Source organism: Phaenicophaeus curvirostris, chromosome 6, assembly GCF_032191515.1.
Source record: "Phaenicophaeus curvirostris isolate KB17595 chromosome 6, BPBGC_Pcur_1.0, whole genome shotgun sequence".
Lineage (NCBI taxonomy): Eukaryota > Metazoa > Chordata > Aves > Cuculiformes > Cuculidae > Phaenicophaeus > Phaenicophaeus curvirostris.
Genome location: NC_091397.1, coordinates 4,940,328 through 4,961,121, shown reverse-complemented (window position 1 = coordinate 4,961,121; position 20,794 = coordinate 4,940,328). Strand labels below are relative to the sequence as shown.

The 20,794-nt window shown below is 43.4% G+C and overlaps 1 protein-coding gene across 3 annotated transcripts in view; it reads right to left on the bottom strand.

Annotated features, from left to right (window-relative positions):
- CTDSPL (CTD small phosphatase like) overlaps positions 1-18,500 on the bottom strand; it is a 93,788-nt gene extending 75,288 nt beyond the window's left edge. The window contains exon 1 of one of the 3 annotated variants that reach the window (XM_069859230.1): positions 18,063-18,500. In XM_069859230.1, coding sequence (XP_069715331.1) covers positions 18,063-18,138 — 76 coding nt within the window. In that variant the 5' untranslated portion in view covers positions 18,139-18,500. The remainder of the gene's footprint in view (positions 1-18,062) is intronic. The other 2 variants (XM_069859233.1, XM_069859232.1) reach the window with 2 other exon arrangements.
- Positions 18,501-20,794: the final 2,294 nt, after the last annotated feature.

Sequence of the window (20,794 nt, the reverse complement as noted above, 5' to 3'; positions counted from 1 at the left end):
TAGTATATAATAGCCATTATCATAACTGCTACTCACAGATTATACAGGCTCAGATTTTGTGCATTGTACAGAAAATATATTCAACTGCCATGAAAAATTGCTGCAGGATATTATGAATTGCCAAGTTTTAATGCAGAGAAAGTTGAATTTAAAGGCAAAAGATCCCATCTAAACTTCAAAATCAAACGAACTTCATGTGATTTCAAGACTGAGTATGAATAAACACTGCGTCACAACAGCAAACCACTCTGGAGTGAGAATACTGCTTAGTTAGAGCCATGTCTGTCAAGAAGTGAAAACCACATACAATTTAATAGTAATAACAATCATAACATTGTTATCATCTCAGTATTTCCCTTTCCATCTGTGAAAAGGTGAGCTGACAACACTATGAGCTTCACGCACACACACCCAGAAACAAGTTTGTCTACAGCCAAAGCTCAACACCTCTGCACGATGGCCTCAAAAAAGAGCCAAGTTTGGGTTTGATTTTTTTCCTTCCCCCTTTTCCATAGTTGGAGAGTTTTGTTTGTTTCTCAAGAAAGCCCACACTGCTGCTCTATTTGGAGCAATGCAACATTTTTATTAACGGAGGCTCTTGAGCTTACCTGTTTCTGGTTTTCCAGAGAGACGCTGCTTTGTGACTGTTGTCGCTTTTACTGTAACATAGATATAAGCACTGTAACATTGTAAAAATACACTTCCTATTGACATACTTTCATGCTGTAGCTATTACACAGCAGTCCCTACCCCAGCACATTCAAGATGTAAACCCATGATCACGCAATCTGCTAAAACCAGTACAGCTCTCCGCCACTGACCACACTTCCCATATCCTCTCCCATGAGAAAATTAACACAGCTAAATAGTTTGGGGAGCGTTAACTATAAAACACTCAGGCATAAAAGCACTTGTGTCTGTTAGCCTGATTCCACCTTTGTCCTCACCCTTACCCAAATAATTCTTCTGGATATGTCACCAGGCAATTAAAAAAGTTCATGGATTAACAGTATGGATCTACTGAAACACTTGGTAACTTGAGTATAGCACCTCAAGAGCCAGTACATCAAATCCTTAACCAGAGCGTGCTGGAAAAGAGAAGTATCCCTTCAAACGTACTCAACTTCCATCTTCATAAACAACTTAATTATTTTGAGGGGTTTTGACACATAGTATGGCTTTGATGGAAGTGGGACTTCGTTTTTTCTAGGAAATGTTAAAAACTGTGCATGCACAATATGGTAAGTCTGTTCAGCAGGATCACGTGAAAAAAGTGGCTTTGATGGGTACATGAGAGCATGACAAAGTTGTGTTATCCCATGAAATCAGGAACCTAAAGCTACAGCATCTTCTTACCCTCTGAAAAAATTATGACCAATGCAAGTGAGAGAATAGAATGAAGCACTGTCTTTAAACTGAAAATCACTACAAATTTAAAGAAAAAGCTCTTTGCAGATTAATCATATCCAACTGATAGAGAACTGCTTGAGGAAGAGGGAAACACTGGACAAACAAGCACTTTTTGTATTCCTTCATAAGTTTAGATTAGCACTTTAAGCAGATACAGCTTCCTAAGGGGAGATTACAGAGATGGAGTGAGACTCTAGGAGGGACACAGAACAGTTCAAGAGGCAATGGATCTAAGCTGCAACAAGATAAATTCCTCTTCAATTACAGAATGGTTTGGGTCAGAAGGGACCTTAAAGGTCATCCAGTTTCAACCCCACTGCCATAGGCACAGACACCTTCCACTGGATCAGGTTGCTATCATGCAGCCTGTGTAATCTCCATCCCTGGAGATACTCAAAACTTGACTGGACAACACTTGGAGCATCCCCAGCCCTGATTTGAGCAGGGACCCGCAGACATCCTTTCTAACTGGAATTACTGCATGGTACAGCGAGCCTGGACACCATCCATCCAAACACCAAGCCATTATCTCCAGGTGAATAACAGGTATTCGCATATAGTTTCTGCTCCTGTATGCATTTGTACAGCTAACACTCAGTTATTTGAAGAATTCTACACAAGTATTTACAATGGCTGAAATGCCACTAATGGGTTAAAAAAATAGGACTGAGAAAGAAAAAAAAAAAAATCACTTTCTAACATTAGCCTGCCAGCCTTGTATGAACAATGAGCCTTTTCTTTTATATTCTTTTCTGTAGCAGAAAATTAAAGCTTAGTATTTTTACCTTGAAAAACGATATTGCCAAATAAGAAAACCAGAAAAGGGCTTGTGTAACATCTGAAAGGTGATTTTTTTTTTTAACTGACATTTACATCACATCGAATTCTTTAAAAGCTTTCATCCATCTTCCCTCAAGTTTTATGTCAGCTGCCTTATCCTCCTTTTTTTCAGTTTTCTGCTTACCCCAAAAATATCAGTCCATTTTCTTTTTCCAGATCCTGACTATTTAGGCATCCTCACTCCCCTAAATTACTTCTTGGCACATTAACAGCAGAGGTATAGCAAGTCATACTATAGCCTGACAGTACAAATAAAATGCTACCTTGTTAATCACTGATCACAGAAAAAGGGTGAAAACTGTTAGCATCTCATTAATTGCCAAATGCCTTCTAAATATTTACTAAATTGGAAACTTTCATAATGAATCTTACTGTGTCAGGCCCCAGCAGAGCGCTGCATTTTATCCTTAGTATCACAGACCAGCACCATTAAAATCATTCATCACACAGCTGAGCTTGCAGTTTGATTTCACCTCTTTTTAAAGTGGAATTTCAGAACAGAAGTTTGAAGCTGGTTGTAAATTCAACAACTTGCCCCAACCAAAAAAACATAGCAAGTACCTGCCTTTCAGTGACTCCCCTTGAACTAGAGCTTAAGCAGAAACAAACAAGAGTCCTGTACAGGTGCCAAGCCACGCATACCTGTGCGATGAGACAACACTCTGAACTATTACAGCTCTACATTCCCTAAAGGAGGAAGACGGGTAGTAGAATGACAGAAGCCCTGCGAGCAGAGTGCTGGTCGGACCCTCAGCCCAGGCTTCTCTACCTCCATCATCTTGCCCTCCACTGATAAAGAATGAGCGGAAGCCAAGACCCAAATCACCGAAAGTGTAAGTCAAATGAAATTTCTAAAACATATAATCAGTCTTAGTTCTAAAGAGCTACAAACATTTAATTTTTGCTGTGAGTGCAATAAATTTACACTTCCTGAATATAAAAATTAAAAGTATATAAATTCTTTAAACGCTATACAAACTTCGGACTTTTTTTCCCTTGGCAGTACCCTGGACTATCAAGTATGAGATTAATCCAGTCAGAATCCCACTTATAATACTCATGTATGTGTGACTGCTACCCTTTCTCCCATTTCCTTCCACACAGCCAGCCTCAGTGAATATCCCAGATGAATCCCCTTCCCTTTCATAAATGAGTAGTGATTCCCCTTCAATGCCACAGACCTCAGGAGAGCGGAGAACTAACTTTCTTACAAAGACGTTTCAGAAATAACTATGCAAGGGTCATGATCCTGCAAGTATGCTTATTTAATTCAGAAACAGTTAAAACTGATTTTTGAGTTTTTATGGAAATGCTGAAGGTAAGCACAGAAAAGGTTGGTCGTACTCACTCAGGTAGCCAGCTGACAAAATCCATCAGAGAAAATATTAGAAGAGGTGGTATTTTATCAAATTCAGTTGCAGCTTTTTTTGCAACAGGAGATGTGTTCACATCCTATAGAAACTGTAAACACCATCAGAAAGGCCCCTGGAATAATGCAGCCTTTCCATCACCCTCTATATTGTTCTCCTGGCTGTGTAACAGACACAAGGAGAAGTTTCTCCACAGTAGTAAAACAAACAAAAACAAACAAAAAAAACCAAATAAAAAACCCTGCTGATGCTGAGATCAGGTTCGCATCTATGGAGTAAAGTGATACGGCTTCACTGTGATACGGAATCACAATTTAAACAGGCTGCCTCAGGTTTATCTGTGAGCAAATTAAGCAGCTCTTATCTGCAGCAGGGAAAGTTTTTAAATCTTAGAATCATAGGATGGTTTGGGTCAGAATGGACCTTAAAGATTAGCCAGCTCCAAAACCCAATGCCATGGGCAGGGACACCTCCCACTCAATCAGGTTGCTCAAAGCCTCATCCAGCCTGGCCTTGAACATCTCCAGGCATGGGACATCCACAACTTCTCTGCCGGTGCCTCACCAACCTCACAAGAAAGCAATTCTTCCTAATGCCTAACTTACATCTCCCCTCCTTCAGCTCAAAACCATTTTCCCTTGTCCTATCCCGGCACTTCCTGATAAGGAGCCCCTCCCAAGCTTTCCCGTAGGTCCTGTTTCAGTACTGGAAGGCTGCTATAAGGTCTCCCCAGAGCCTTCTCTTCTCCAGGCTGAAGAAGCCCAACTCTCTCAGCCTGTCCTCAAAGGGAAGATGCTCCAGCCCTCTGATCAACTCCATGGATTTTCTCTGAACTTGTTCCAACGGATCCATTCCATTTTTCCTAAATTACAAATTAAATTCAGCCAAGTGTTTTGGCTCTGGAAGCTGCAGCACAGCTGGAGTTTTACCATGCTGAAGCACCACGTTACCTAATGCTGCTCAGAACAGAGGGCTTCAGAAGCTGAAAGCCTGTTTTAACAGCCACCCCCAATGCTGCTAAACTTAGAGAAGCAGAATGCCATCAACAACCGCTGAAATATTTCTGCCAACTTTTCCCTCTTCTCCTCCTCCTCCTCTGAGGAGGCTGAAGATAACGGTGGGACTCTGCGACTCCACATCCCTAGCAACACTGCAGGGCAGTTGGGCCCCAGTGCTGTAGGTACAGCACGCGGAACTATTGACAAAGTTGTCAAATGAGGATTTTGAACCCCATTCCACCCATTTTTGCATACAGCCAGGCACGGAGGTCAGAGAAAAACTGTGGATGCATCCTTTACTGAACAAAGTCTCCAGGACGTGATTCATAGAAAATCATAGAATTATTAAGACAGGATATTATCTCTAAGATCATCTAGTCCAACCATCATCCGAAGACCACTGTGCCTACTAAACCATGTCCCAAAGTGCCACATCTTCACACTTTTTTGAACGCCTCCAGGGAAGGAGACCCCATCACTCCCTGGGCAGCCTGTTCCAGTGCTTCACCACTCTTTCAGTAAAGAATTTTTTTCTAATATCCAATCTAAAACTCTTCTGGTGCAACTTGAAGCCATTGCCTCTCATCTTATTGTTCATTACTTATTCATGTCATCCTGAAGCACACAATTATAACAGTGCAAACTTATCTTTCAAGCACCTGCATTTCCTCCACCAATTATTAAAGCAAATCCACCTTATTTACACACATGGCAAAACCATGTTAATTTTTATTGAATATCAAAGATTATTTTCTCAAAAAAAACCCAAAATGGGAAAACATTCAAACCCATTGAACAAAACAGAAGATGCCCTGACCTGTAACTTTATTAACCAAAGCAAGGGAGACACTCCTATCCCTGATGACCTGGGTAAGGGACAGTGAAGTTTAAATTTTTTTCAGTGAAGAAACCATTTCCAGCATTGTTAGCAACTGTTTGAGTATTTGACTAAGAAGTTTCTACCAGATATTTAAGTAAGGCATTATTTAGGACTCCTCCAAGCAAGGCAAATGACTGTGCCTAAGCACCAGTGATGGCAGAATGCCTTGTTTCTAAAAGAATATTGCCAAACAACCAGCATCAACGATGCATAGTGCACCATGTCTTTCAGTCATGCGTTCTCAGCTGAGGAACAACAGAACATCTGGCTCAGGTTCTCCTCAGAAAGGGAGGAAACACTGAGATCCATAAACACTCAGTGTCTGTGAATAAACACAGCAACAAAAACAAGTCAGAAAGTAGAAAGGGGGTGCTAGCAATGGGCAGCGAGCACTGGGGCCCTAGGACATTGTCTGGCACCTCCTGCCTCCACACAGGGCAAGAATAATCATATGTGGTCCTCTCAGTAATCAAGAAAATCAACATTATTTGGCCAAAAAGGCAGGTCATGGTTTGGAAGCACATTGGTATTATTTCCTGTGACTGTTCTAAAGGCTGCATTTAACCTTTGCGAAGCGATATGAATAGAAGTGATGTTTTCCAGAGGGAAGGGTGTTAGCGGTCAGTTTTACCCAAGCACTGCCAAAGAGGAACCTTCAGGTTCAGCATCCGAGTCCTCCACTGAGCTGACATGTCTTATTTTCTTCTAGAAGAATTAAAAAGCCGCTCCTCTAGCTCCCTTGCTCGATATTTTTCTGCTATCGTTTAACCCATGAGACAACTGTTTACAGAGACGTTAATCCATGTAGGCTTCATAAAGAAAACACAAGATTTATAGGTGTTTTGCCACTGAGTAAACTTAACATTTATTTAAAAAACAAAGTGTTTCTGAACACTGGGTCCAAACAGGAACCTTATCATGTTAGGAAAATATTCAGTGTTTATTTTGTTACAGCACAAGACCAAACCTCAAGAAATGTTTGGTTGCTTTAGATGATGAAACAGAAAACAAACTCAAAACTGCTTTCCAAGACATTTGCCTGCTGGACTGGATAGTCGCTTCCATAACTGCAACATTTTATCAGCTATGGAACTGAACACAGAGGACAGATATGTTATTGATTCCCAGACAACCACAGTTGCTGTACACACATGGTCTTAATTAAAGCCGGAAAGTCTGTTTACTCCTGTAAAACACTTCCCAGCAGCCAGCTAGGTGACTATCACCTAATCAGCCATTGTAAAGGTGAAAAATGTGAACCCATTTTCCACTCAGCATGCTTATCCATTCAAAAACATCTCATTATTAACCAAACCAGAATCTTTACTGACCTTATTAGCAGAAGAGAAGATAAAGCCATTTGTTACTTGGAGGCTATGATACAAAGACCACCTACAGCTCTACTTAAGAAATCACCCTCATAATAAAAATGTGCAGAGTTTTTTTTTAAAGGAGCAGCACATATTGGGCTGACAGTTACTTGAAAAGCTTGAAAACAAACCCATACATTTTTGCGTTTGTCTTCCCACCTTGACTCCAAGTGGAATTTAAAGTGGTCATTAGAAATATTTAACTTCAACTTTGCACCATTACTAAAGGAAAAAAAAACCCATGCATTCTGGTAAGCAGTAGATGCATCACTGCTGAAAAAATAATAGATTTTTTTTTTTTTTTTACCTACAGACTTATAAAACTATTCAGCAAAGTGAATTCCAACAATCCCCTATCCACAGTGTTAAGGATAAAAAAAGCCTAAACTAAAGAGATATTAACCTCACCACGGTGAATTCAAGACTCTGTCAGCATGTTCTATGATGAGTCAGCCCAGCTATGTTTCACTCTTGTCCTTCTTTAGTAGCTTGTATCTCTCATAATAATACTGGGGTCTTTTTTGTTTGTGTGCTTGCTTGGTATTGGCTGGTGAATTTTTTTGCTGGTTGGGGGGGGTGAGGGGTGATTTTTTTCTGGGGGCGTTGTGGGGCAGGAGGGGGGAAGTGTAATTTCTTGTTTTCTTGGCTTTAGGAGCACAGGGGAGTTATTTTTAACTTCGCAAAGCTCCAATACGTATTTTTAGATACATAATTCAGGAAAATTGCAAGCGTTATTTGAATAGAGTTTGGTGACAGAAATACTTTTGGGTCATGGAGGGAAGTCGGGACCTTCTGGTGCAACAAGAATTCCCAACCACTGTGGAATTTATAGTTGAACAGAACCACAACAGTGCAAGGTCAACATTAAGTTTTGCACTTCAAGGCTTAATCAAGCATACTACATACTGCAAAATGAAGTGCCATAGTTCTACTCTTTCTGTTTAGGCCATTTCCTGAAAGGATACTTTGAAGTGAAATTGTAAAGCAAGACCTCCTTCTCACCTACTCTTTTCTTGAGATGTGGTATTGTAGTCGGAGTGCCACTCTGCATCTGATGGAAACCGTACCTGACTGATGGAACCAGCCCTTAGGAATCTACTGGAGTAATTTCTTCCATCTGGGGCAGCTTTGGTCTGAAAGTTCATTTTTCTCCTTTTAATAATACTACAGGTCTATAACATGAGACAGTAACGGTATTTAGTTACAATGTTTAGGATAAACAACTGTTCGATTTAAAGGTATTGAAAAGAATCCATCACTACCAAAGCAACTGAGGCAGTGACATCTTTAAAACACTCTTGGAGCTAACTTGCCTGCCAGAACAATGCTAAACACGTAATTTATAATAAAATACAGCAGTCACTGTTTACAGTACAAGTAAACACAGGAATGAGATCTGAACAGATTCCTGCTTCCAAACTCCCAAGTCTGATTTCCAGTTTTGCTCACATTTTTATCCCTGTTCCCATCATGATATGTTTACAGAAGAAAAAGGGGCAGCAGCTGTAGGGTAACATATTGGGTACCAATAAATCTGAAAGCCTTACAGAAAAGGAAAAGCCGAAACTATCATAATGCTAACTCTTTGTAGTGATACCAGTTAAAGTCGTCTGTCAAAGTTGTTAGCATCCTTCTCAATACAAACAGCAAGAATTTACTGGAGTGCTTCAAATTTCTTACGGGGCAGGAGAAAAAATAGCATTGGAGTTTCAAGGCATGGTTTGCATTAGGTTGTCATTTTTATCATAACAAATAATAATAATTGGACAATCTGGAGCCAGAAGCATTCAAGTATTCAATTCACTCAAAAATTAAAAGGGACGTTGCTTGGGTTTTTTTAGGTTTCACTTTCATTCTCCATTAGGCTTCCCCATCTCAGCTTCCTTGACATCTTCAGTCTCAACACAAGAGGGAATCTTCCAGAAGGACGCAAGACTTTGAAACGTGAGGAAAAAGGAGTCCATACTCACGATAAACCCGATTAAAGAAATCCACTTAAAATCTCATTCCTTTGGGGATAAGCACGGGCTTCGACACAGATGCAAATTGTTTTACAGTTATGTTGTAAACCCCCTCCTTCTGGGACTTTTCAATTTATGTCAATGTGTAATTAGCAAATGAATTGCATTGGAGATTGCATTCAGTAATCTTTTCCTTCTCTTTTTTTTTTTTTTCAATTCCTCAAATACTATAACCTCTCCCCCACGCTTCCAAAACTCTCAATTCATTTTCAACCTACTGATCTTTCAACAAAAGCAGCTTCATATCATATAAAGTCATGGGAATTGGCAGCTGGCCAATGAAAGGCTTGGCCAAAGGAATCCTCTTCCAACCCACATATCCCATCACAGGAAAACTGTTGGTGGCAGTTCACGATAAACCTAGTAGGTAAAGGTACCTGACAGGCTCACTTGGTCAGTACATAAAGATATTTTCCCCTGCTTTCCCCTAATGACTGATGATATAATTCATATGCTGAAATATGATCAGTACCTTTATAGTATTTTTCACAAGGGCCTGTAGTGACAGGACAAGGGGTAACTGCTTTAAGCTGAAAGAGGGGAAATTTACATTAGATGCAAGGAAGAAATTCTTCACTATGAGGGTGGTGAGGCACTGGCGCAGGTCGCCCAGAGAAGTCATGGATGCCTCATCCCTGGAGGTGTTCAGGGCCAGGATGGATGAGGCTCTGAGCAACCTGGTCCAGTGGAAGATGTCCCTGCCCATGGTAGCAGGCTTGGAACTGGGTGACACGCAGTGCAGTCCAAGGTTCTTCATCACTGCATCATCTCACTCCCCAAACATCTCCTACAGCTTCTCATACCAGAATTCTCCGTGTGTAGGCACCAGCACCGAAAAGCTCCAAGCCCCTCAAAACTTCCACATCATCAGCACACACATGAAGGCATTGCAACCCAGAACCTTATTATGAGAAGAGGCAAAAAGGCAAGGTACAGGAGATTAAAAAGAAAAAAATAAAAACCAAAACCCAGAGGTCAAAGCTTCACTCCAAAAATCCCTGTAGAATACACACTTAAACCTGTTTATCCTAAATGCTTTACACTTACTTCACAATGCTAACTTCTATCTCTAACCAAATTCAGGTTTAGTTTACAAGAAGTCCCATAAGCCTAATTTTTTAAACTTGTCAGGCTTTTGTAGAGGTTCACTGAGATCTTTTATAACCTCAGAAGTTCCTTTCACTTCAGGTGGTAAATATTAGATCTTTCAACATGTTTGGCTGCAGCGAGTCCAAGTGACTAAATACCTTCCAGGAATGCATTACTACTGACCACTCCTTTGCAGAGCAATGGACTATCCCTAGGAAAAATTGTCAACATCACAATTCAAGCAAACTTTGGACTGACAAAACAATTTCAAAACCTACGCCCACCATTTGGAACTCTCCCCAGTAATCACATGTATGTGTGTTCATGGGTATCCAATGCTAGCAGGCAAACATTCAGACATGCATACACAAACCATCTTTTCATAGATTAATACAATGGTTTGGGTCTTAAAGACCCAAAAGAAGGGTTAAGGGATCTTAAAGATCATGAAGTTCCAACCCCATTGCCAGGGGCGGGACACCTCCCACTGGATCAGGTTGACCAAAGCCTCATCACTTTTGTGGACAAAACTAAAGCAGTGCTGCACACAAATGGTGAAATGCATGCTTTGAACAATTATCCATACCTTCACAAAAGTTCTTCTTACGATATTACTTCAGATAAATATGTGCAGATTCTCCTGCACATGGCCACCACAACAGCATCCCTGGCAGCAGAATTTCTTTCTGAAATACTATGAAGACGGAAACTGGTCCATCCGCTTCAAAACATTCTGTGAAGCTAGGAGTCAGCTTCAGGAGCTGGAGACACAGCTCTCCTCCTGACTTCCTAGTGCCAGGAGAGAAGAGCTTTACACCAAGTAGATGAGCAAACTGTGCAAGTCATCAAATCAACGGGAAAGTTTGAATTTTTCCCCTGATTACAGCAGAGAAAGGAACAGCAAGATCCTGCTAATCCTACTGGGAATCCTGGAGGAAGACTCGGGAAGCAAGAGAGCTGAGGGGGGGTGAAGGAGAACATGGCAGCGAACAAAAAATCAATATATCACTTTCTACTAAGGAAATAAGGTGGCTGTGCAGCAGCAAACAACTGAGAGAACTGGCTGATCAGTTCCTCACCAGAGATGACCTGACTTTCAACAAAACCATCGAGACACATACTGTAATGTCAGGCTGACGGTAAAGAAATATTTGTTTCCTAGAAAATAATCCTGAATTTTCAGACACATTTTAAAGCTACGTACACAGTAGGTTCTGACAAAGCAGACATCCTTCATTTGGGTTTGCTCTGCTGTACAAAATGCAGCCTGCAGGATCTTATTTGCCTTTGTCCGTTATGCTTTAAATATACTAAGAGAGGTTCAGAAGAGAGTAATGGTTCTTCCTTGCAAAAAGAAATAAGGAAAAAAAAAAATCTCATTTAAAAAACCCGTCATCCTTAGAATCTAAGCCTACCATATATTTATTCAGATTTAACTTGCAATAAATTTCCTAGATAATAGAATTCTAGTTTCTAGTACAGCCAATCACTTTTAATAATGGGGTTTTCTTTTTTTTATAAATCATACTTGATTTTCTTGTACAAAGAAAACAAGGCATGGCACTTTTAGGCACGCGATCACTTTGATAAAACACTGGATAGAGCTCAACATCACGCACAGAACTTGCTTTGCTCATTTGTGTGAAGCTGGTACTTCTACCACTGATATCTATGTCACACAGAAGTAGCTGTGACTGAAGGGACTTGACCGCATAGGGCTCACTGTCATTTGTTGTCTTATAGCAAACATTCCAGAAACATAAAAAAAGCCTGAACTATACCACAGCAAACTGCCTAGAACATATTTTTACTCGGATTAATTTAAATGCTACTTGTGCTTTCCATATTTGCCACATCTATGTCAATTTTATGACTTAAATTCTCCAAGTAAAAATAAAGCAAACTCTCAAAGTCCTGCAAAAGCAGAATTCATAGAAGGTTAACACTTCCAATGTTAAACTCCTAAAATCATCTCTGGCTACATTACAGCACAAAAGGCATCCTTCCTCTGTGTATTCAAGCACAATCTCTTACAAAAAGCTCTGAAAGTTCAGCAAAGCATTTAACCCCACTGACACCACATCATCATATTTGAGCCTCCTGACCACAGAAGATGAGCCCCAAAAGTACAGCTTTTATCAATATTGTTCCATAGAATGGAGACAGGGCAAGTTTTGAGATGCTGCTGAGGATTCCTTCAAGATTTTTCAGATAGATCTCCACTGCTGAGAAGACCTGAACAGTACACAACCCTCACTAGCAATCCAGATGTGGTCTTCAAATATCTAAACAGCCTTGCTCATTAGCTCTATCACCTGTTCTGTTACTTCAGTTTGGAAGATTCCTGTCCCTGTCTGGATATACTTATGAAATGGGATAAGGGAACAGACCCAACCCCTCAACTGGGTGGACAGAGACACTCACAGACTTCATTAAAGACTGCCCACTGCCCAGGAGCGGTACAAGGACAGACAGGGTCAGAGCAGGTGGGGAGCCTGCAGCAGACCCTAAATCTATTCCCTCTCACACTGTAAGGTCCCATACAGGCTCTCCAGACCTTAAAAGTCAGAAGTTCACATGCTTTGCTCTGTCTCTCCAACAGGTGGGAAACTACCCCACATCCTACCAACATCCACATGCCCAACTTCTCTCCCAGCAAGATACATGCCCTGGGCAGGGCGGAGAAGGAAGGATGAGCCACTTCTCATCCTACCGATCCACACAGTGGGTAAAAACCTAAGGAAGAACGTAGAGAGTTAGACCTACCTTTGCTTTTCCTATTTTTTAAAAAAGGAAAACACAAAGTCTTGTGGAGAGCAACTCTTCAAATATAACTCGGAGTAACCCATCCAAAAATCACTGTCACAGAGGGTTGAGGAATGGACAAACTCACTCCCCAAGTTAACATTTCCATATCCAAAATTGCCTGCAACTGGATTTTTAAACACAAAACATAATACTGAGCTCCAGCCATGGTGATCATTGCCAACAACTCTTCCAATCTGACAGAAAACAAAGGCTTACTTGTTTGCAGAGGGAATTATTTCAGATTCAACACATAGAAAAACTGTGGACTAAAACAAATTCGCACCCATTTTCATGTCTGAACGATGTCTTTTACAAGACAGAAATACCACTTAAAATTACATGTTCTACGACTGAAAAATCAGTTTCCCACAGCTGAATCCACCTACCAAGCAAATGGGAATGTCTTTTACCAACACTGACCAAACAAGCAGGTTTCATTTCTCTCAGCTTTCACTTTCTTAGCATTTTAGTTTCGTCTCACTTTAAAGAAATGAGCAGAGACCCGTTAGCTGGAGGCTGATTTGTAACGTTCAGATTAAATCCTAAAAGCTGAAGTGCAGCATTGATCACACTGCATTTTACCGATTACCTCAGAAAATGCTATTTGCATTTCTGAATACTGAATTCACAAAATGTAGGTCAACTTTGGATTTTTAAAGGCACGTTAAACTTCTCAACACTTCAGTTAAACCACTGCATTGAAACCAATGAGAATTTGAGATGATACGCACTACGAAGAGATGATAATGCTGCAGCTTACTGACACGGACTGAGTATTGGATATTCATGCAAATGATCACTCACGTTACTGCCAGGAGACTTCAGCTTGTTAACTGCAACCCTAAATCACATCCTGAGTTTCTACAGGCTACTACAGTCTCCCTGGCACATAAAACTTACTGTATGGTTACTCTGGTTTCATATAACAACTATGTCATTAGTTAATGATTTAAAATTTTACCCTCTGCGAGTACTTCACATTCCAATGTAGTGCTAGAGCAGTTTCCATATCCATTTTTCTTTAACGCTACTTTAAAGTTAAAATCTGTGGTTAATATTATAAAAATCTAACATTAACGTATTGCCAGCTGTTTGAGTACTCTGAATCCTGATGTTGTAATGACAAAAAAAAATTAGTATTTTCATATGTTTTCAAAATGCTTTTTATTGAAGACACAAAGACAATTATTTTGGCTTTTAACTTGAAATCTTAAGAACTTGTTATCTTAAATGATAATGAATACTGGTATCACTGCTGGTCTTCCAAATTTTATTTGAAAGAAAGGAAGGCAAAAAAATTTGCCTGTTAAATACACTTCTGTAGGGACACCAATACATCCAGTTACTCTAAAACAGAAAGAATAGATGGACAGCTGACAAAAATTTTACCAAAATCAGGAAAGATGTACCTGAAGAGAGGAAATGCAACACCACAACCCGAAGGACTGGGTACCTGATGAAGGACTGGACTATTATTACGCTACTACTTAACTCAGCACTTGGAGACAGGCAAGAATTTGCATCAGGTACAAGGATCAAATTAAAGCAGGTAGGAAATCCCCTTCTCCCTCTCTTTCCCTCATGCGCTCTATTGCACTGTTTTCTATGGATTTAACTGCATAGATTTTATATTATAGGTCACTGTTCAACGGATGACTAGAAATACTTGCCTTAAAAAAATAAACAGTTGATCTTATATGTAGAACTGATTTTAGAAAGACTCAGATATTCAGGTTCTCTTGATATTTTTATGTGTATTCTTACTTGCTCACATTTGATACCACAAACTCCTTTTCATGTAGCGAAGTCTCCAATATAATTTCAAGTTCCAAGTCTTATAAATGCTTCTGATTTCCAGAAGTGCCAAATGATCATAAAATAAAATATTTCTGCAAAGAATTACTGATTTTGTTACTTAGAAACCTAACAGGGAATTAAATTCTCCCTGACTTCAGCGTTCAACATATTTTTAGTCACCAACATCTCACTTAGAGTCGGGAGAACGTTAAGTTTCTATTTCCCAGAACTAATTTAACAGCACAGATAGGGACCAAAATCCTCCCGGAGCCTGAACACCACAGGCATTTCAGAGCAAACATCAGAATGACAATAAAATACAGTCGTAGCAACTTTCCATGCTCAGCTCTCATTTTGAGAGACAACTAAATACAGTGCACCACCATGTGGCAACATATCAGGGAACGGCTCAAGTACCAAGAGCTGTTTTTTTCCACCTTCGAAATCTGTTACTATTTGTTAAAAATAAACCTTAACAATTCCATCTTAGTACTAACAAGCTCCTCTTTAAAAACCTGTCACAGCTTCATTTATCTCGGAAGCTAATTTTTAATACAACTGGATTAGTAAAATATTCGGACATTTTTACTTGTAAAGCACAGTATTTACCTAAAAACATCACTGCCCCACGAGCAGAGAACTGCTGTTTCTTGCCAACTGTGCTCCCTTGCACAAGAGAAACTGGGTTACACTGTACACTGAGCGTCTTTTGAAACATAAATACAGTAAAAAAGAAAAAAAAAAAGATAAATCAAGCTAAATGCTGGACTCATGGCTGATTAAAAGCGTCATATCTTGGAAAACCCCCAAACACTTGAAGGTATTCACATGTATTATTCAGCAGTTGCTCAGCTACTGTAAAACTGCTTCTCCCTAGCTTCACAATACGAAAAAACATACCCTTTTTTACCACAAGAAACACAAACAGAAGGTCCCTGAAAGCCTAAGAAAACCCCAATTTGTACAGCCACTACATTCCTAGGATGTTTTCCTGCAGCCCTATGCTATGGCTGGAGGAACAAGCAGGTTTTCATTAAACTGGACAGCCCTTGCTCACACAGTACAGTGCTGTTGTAATTCATTACATTACAAAATCTCAGAAGATAGGCTCAGGTGATGCTTGTATTCGCTAAATAAAGAGTTAACCTCATTATGCCTTAACATATTTGTTAGCCATTTTGTACTGATACACTCAATTCAAGCTGAATTAGCAGTGAAGGCTCTCTTTAAACGCCAGTCTCCCACCAAGAACCTATCTGTATTCCCCCCACTCCGCTTCTGGTTTCCCATAGCTCACTGGAACCTAAATCCTTTGCTAAAACTGTTAAGAAGTCTAACAGAAAATGGGGTGACGCGATGTGCAGCCACACAAGGAAGGCAGGCAGCGCAACGGGTTTTGCCAAGCTCTGTACCTCGTGCAGAGGGAAAAACCTGTAGCGGTGGAGATACAGAGCAAGCTGCACCCTGCTCCCAGAGCCCAGCATGGACAGACCTGCAGTTCTCTTCCTGCAAAAGTTGCTCTGACACGATTTGGGAGGCTCACCACAGAGCGCAGAGTCAATGCACAGCATGCACTTCAACCGCATTTAAAAGAAAAAACACAGAGAAAACATTAATCCACCTCCTACACCGAGACCATCTGAAGTCTCCTCCTGTCTCCAACTTGAGCTGTGCTCCTTCCACTCTCCCGCAGCCCACCCTTGCCTACGTGCAGCCCCAAAAAGCCCATGCCATGCAATTAAGACCAGGTGATTTTCTGCTGAAGGCAAACCAACAGCAAGAACACAATGCACATTATGCAAGTTACTGCATAGTTATGCAAGTTAGATGCATATTTTCACTACGCAGCATAGCTTGCTCTACCGAGGACTCTGAAGACACTTGTTTGATGCGGATGCTTACTCCGATTTTGAGCTGTCAGATCTTCCTCTACTTGTCTCAACTGGCTTTTTTTACATTAAAATTTCAACCAGCTGCTAATGATATTAACGAAGCTCTTCCAGTACGTACAGTAACACAAGCCGTTAATACCACAACAACATCTGAGCATAGCATCATGTAAGTCTGCTCCAAACCAGGTCTTAGGAAACACTGTAGACACAGCACCAGCACCTCATTTACTGTAGATACCTCATGTGCAAGACTGCCAAAACGGAGGAAAACATCAGGTATCCCCAGTGACAAACAAGGCCTCGCAGTAGAAGTATCACTTCACAAGCGATATGAATTAAAGAGAGTTCCATGAGCACTCCTATGCTGATGAAAAATATAATTTTTCATCCAAACACCTCCCCAACCTGCTGTTTTGAGGTTTTCTTTTGTTTGTTTCTTAAATCTACCTCTATACTTTTTCTGCAGGCAGCAGTGGTGAGAGGAGAAGACATAGATTTCACCTACAGCCTTGCATTCCAAAGTAACAGGGAGTGACTTCTCCTGCGAGACAGTACCCCTCACTCTTTACAGGATGAGACACATGGAAATGGAAGCTTTCTGGATACTGAAACCATCGGTTTTAGGTGGAAATCTCAATCTACGATTTTTAGAAGACCATTCAGACAGAGGTCTATTACCACACCTACCAGGCAACACCACCACACACTATATTTCTTATTTTTGTCATTTCTTCCCGTTTTACCAGCACTGCCTGTAACAGCCCATGAACTCCACACCCAAACAACTTCTAAAATGCAAGAGCAAGCACGCACAACTGCCTTGAACTCAAACCCCAGCTTACCCATACCTTTCCCACCACCAGCTGCAAGGATATAAGCCCTTACAGCCCCAAACCCCTCTGAGCTCCCAAAATGAAATTAAGTTCAGGTCAACTGTTAACATCTAGACTTTGGAGGAAAAGCAGCTCCTTTGGCCAGGCTGGATTCATCTTATTTTGGAGTAAAAGGCAACCCAAGTGCGATGCCTTATGCAAGCAACAACTATTTATCTACAGAGTAAACAGAGCCTGCTTTTAGAAGCAGCCCATGTTTCTTTCCAAGATGCACAAGTATCTTTGAACAACAAACCTGAAAGCTAAATAGATTCTTAAATCTGAGGCAGGGAGAAATAGAGGAACAGAGAGAGAAATCGGGAAACCCTTTTATCACAAAAAGTGAAGGGGAGGGGGAATTAGAATCTTTATAGCTGGGATTTCAAAGCTCTCCAGCAAATCCAGCACAGGTACCCCTCGGTGCCAAGGGCCAACCTTACAAAGTTACCTCGCTAGCCCTCAAGGAACAAGAGCTTTTTATTTAAATAACTGCTGATTCAACTCGGTATTTAAACAGCGCGACAAGTTCCCAGCTGCATCCAGCAAGCAGTTTCAGAGACCTTCACGCAACTACCTTCATCCCACAAAGGAAGAACTGCCAAACCCCACAAGCCCTCTCCACTGTTCCCAGCAGGATGGAAAATGGAAGTTGTTCCTAGGTGCGTATTTAAAAAAAAAAAAAAAAAGCCATGGAAAAAGAGAGACGGCAGCTCACCTTTATCCTGAGTGCAGGACAGGATCTCCTCCTCTTTGGGGTTAGTCACCTGGGTGATAATGGACGGGTTGTCCATGGAAACAGAGTGAGATTTCACCTGGCTATTTCCCTCCCAGAGGCAGGCTTGTGTGCGGGGGCGGGGGGGTTGTTTTTTTTTTTTTAAAAAAAAAGATCAGTATTTAAAAAGAAAAAAACAAAACGAAGAGCAACCCCAGCTCCTCCAGGAGCGATGGGGGGGGAAGCACCGCGCTCAAGGGCCTCCTCCGAGGAACCCGGGGGGGGGCCAAACCGAGCCCCCCCCTCGCCGACTCCTTCCCCCGGTAAAGCGGATCAAGCCCCGAGCACCCAGACCCCACGGGGACCTCCCGAGGTGGGAGGCGCCCCCTTCCCGGGATCCCAACGGAGCCTCCCGGGGTGGGGAACTGCCCCCCACCTCCCCCCCCCCTTCCCGGGGATCTCACCGGAGCCTTTTTCCCCCTTCTCTCTCTCCCCGGAGCCTTTCCTCCCACCCCACCTCCGGGATCCTACCGGATCCTCCGCCTCCCGAGGCGGGGAACTGCCCCCCCCCCGCCCCCCCGGCTCACACCGAGCCCCGCATCCACCCCCCACCCCCCCCCTCGATGGATCCCCCGGTACAGCCCCCTCCCCCCCGCTCCCTACATGCTCCCCTCGCCGCCCTCCGCGCTTATCTCATCATCCCCCCCCTCCCCTTCCCTCCCCCCCGTTCCCGGCTGCAGACTCGGCGGGGCGACGCCGGGCCGCCCCCTCCTCCTTCTTATCCTCCTCCCGCCGCCGCCGCCGCCGCCGAGCGAGGAGGGAAGCGCGGGGAAGAAAAGGAGGGGGATAAAAGGGGAGGGGGGGAAAAAAAAAGGGGGGAAAGGGAAGGGGGGGTGGGGGGGAGGCCGAGCGAAGCCGCGCTCCCCCGCGCTGCGCAACAACCCCGCCGCTGCGCCCGCCGCCTGTCAGCCCGCCCGGCGCGGCCCGCGCCCCGCCCCGCCCCGCCCCCCCCCGCGGGCCGCGCCAGCACGGGGGCGGCGACGGGCAGCGCCCGGGCCCGCCGCGCGGTAAACAACGGGGCGGGGCTACGGGGGAGGGGGCGTGGCCGGGGAGGGGAGGGGGCGTGGCCAAGCCGATCGAGGAGCTATCAGGATGGGGGCGTGGTCACAGCGAGGGGGCGTGGTCTGGATCGAGGGGGCGTGGCTAACGCTGTCCGGAGCGCTCAGAATGGGTAAAGGGGCGTGGTCATTGATGGGCGTGGTGATATGGGGAGGGGGCGTGGCCAAGCCTGGACGGAGCGCGGTCAGAATCGGATGGGGGCGTGGCCAAGATAGCAGGGGGCGTGATCAGAGTAGGATGGGGCGTGGTCATAGGGTGGGACGTGGAGTGGGGAAGGGGGCGTGGCTAAGGAGAGGGGGCGTGGCCATGCGGCTGAGATGGCGGGAAGAGGGGGAGGGGAAGCCTATTGTTGCGTATGAAAGGCCTCGCCGGGATGGGGCGTGGCCTATTGGGGGCGTGGCCTATTGGGAGGGGGCGTGGCCAAGCGCTCCCGCGCGGCGCGGGGTGGCGGGAAAGGGTTGAGTCTCCATTTCTCCTCCTTCAGGGCTGGGCTGCGCTGGGCGGGCTGGTTCCCATGCGTGAGCGGGTATAAATGGTCTGGGAGGGAGATGTGGCAGCGTTAGGTTTACGGCTGGACTCTAATCTGGAAGGTCTTTTCCGACCTGAACGATTCCATGGCTAGTGGGGAGTGAGGTGTTTTTACACGTGGCCACAAAGTGTTCTCCAGAACTAGAAGGTACCAAGGGCAGCCTTGGAAGCTTGTCTTGGTGAACACACTCTCTTTTTTTATTCTACGGCGTCTTTAAAAGGCATGACTGCTCTCCAGGAATTCCCCATGCTGCCTTTTGCCAGTGTCTGGGAGCATCCCTGAGGAGATGGGTTGAGGTGTGCGACCCTGCTCCTCCTGCTCTCCTCAAGTGCCTCCAGTTGGCCAAGGAACTGGGCACCACCCGGGATGACGGCTCCCACAGGGCTGCCAGAGTGAAAATCATAGAATCATAGGATAGTTTGGACTGGAAGGGACTGTGTATGAACCTCATGAGGTTCAGCAAGGCCAAGTGCAAGGTCCTATACCTGCGTTGGGGCAGTCCCCACATTCAGTACAGGATGGGGATTGATGTGATTGAGAGCAGCCCTGCAGAGAAGGACTTGTGGGTGCTGGTTGATGAGAAGCTCAACATGAGCTGGCAATGCGCTCTCGCAATCCAGAAGGCCAATCGTATCCTGGGCTGCATTAAAAGAAATGTGGCCACCAGGTTGAGGGAGGTGATACTGCCCCTCTGTTCCTCTCTTGTGAGACCTCATCTGGAGTATTGTGTCCAGTTCTAGAATCCTCAGCAGAAGAAGGAGATGGAGCTGTTGGAATGGGTCCAGAGGAGAGCTACAAAGGTGATTAGCACCTCCCATACGAGGACAGGCTGAGAGAGTTGGGCTTGTTCAGCCTGGAGAAAAGAAGGCTCCGAGGAGATCTTATAGCGACCTTCTAGTACTTGAAAGGGGATACAGGAAAGCTGGTGAGCAGCTTTTTACAAAGGTTTGTAGTGATAGGACTATGGACAATGGGTATAAATTGGAGAAGGGCAGATTTAGACTAGACATAAGGAAGAATTTCTTCACCATGAGAGTGCTGAGGAGCAGGCACAGGTTGCTTGGGGAAGTTGTGGCTGCCCCAACCC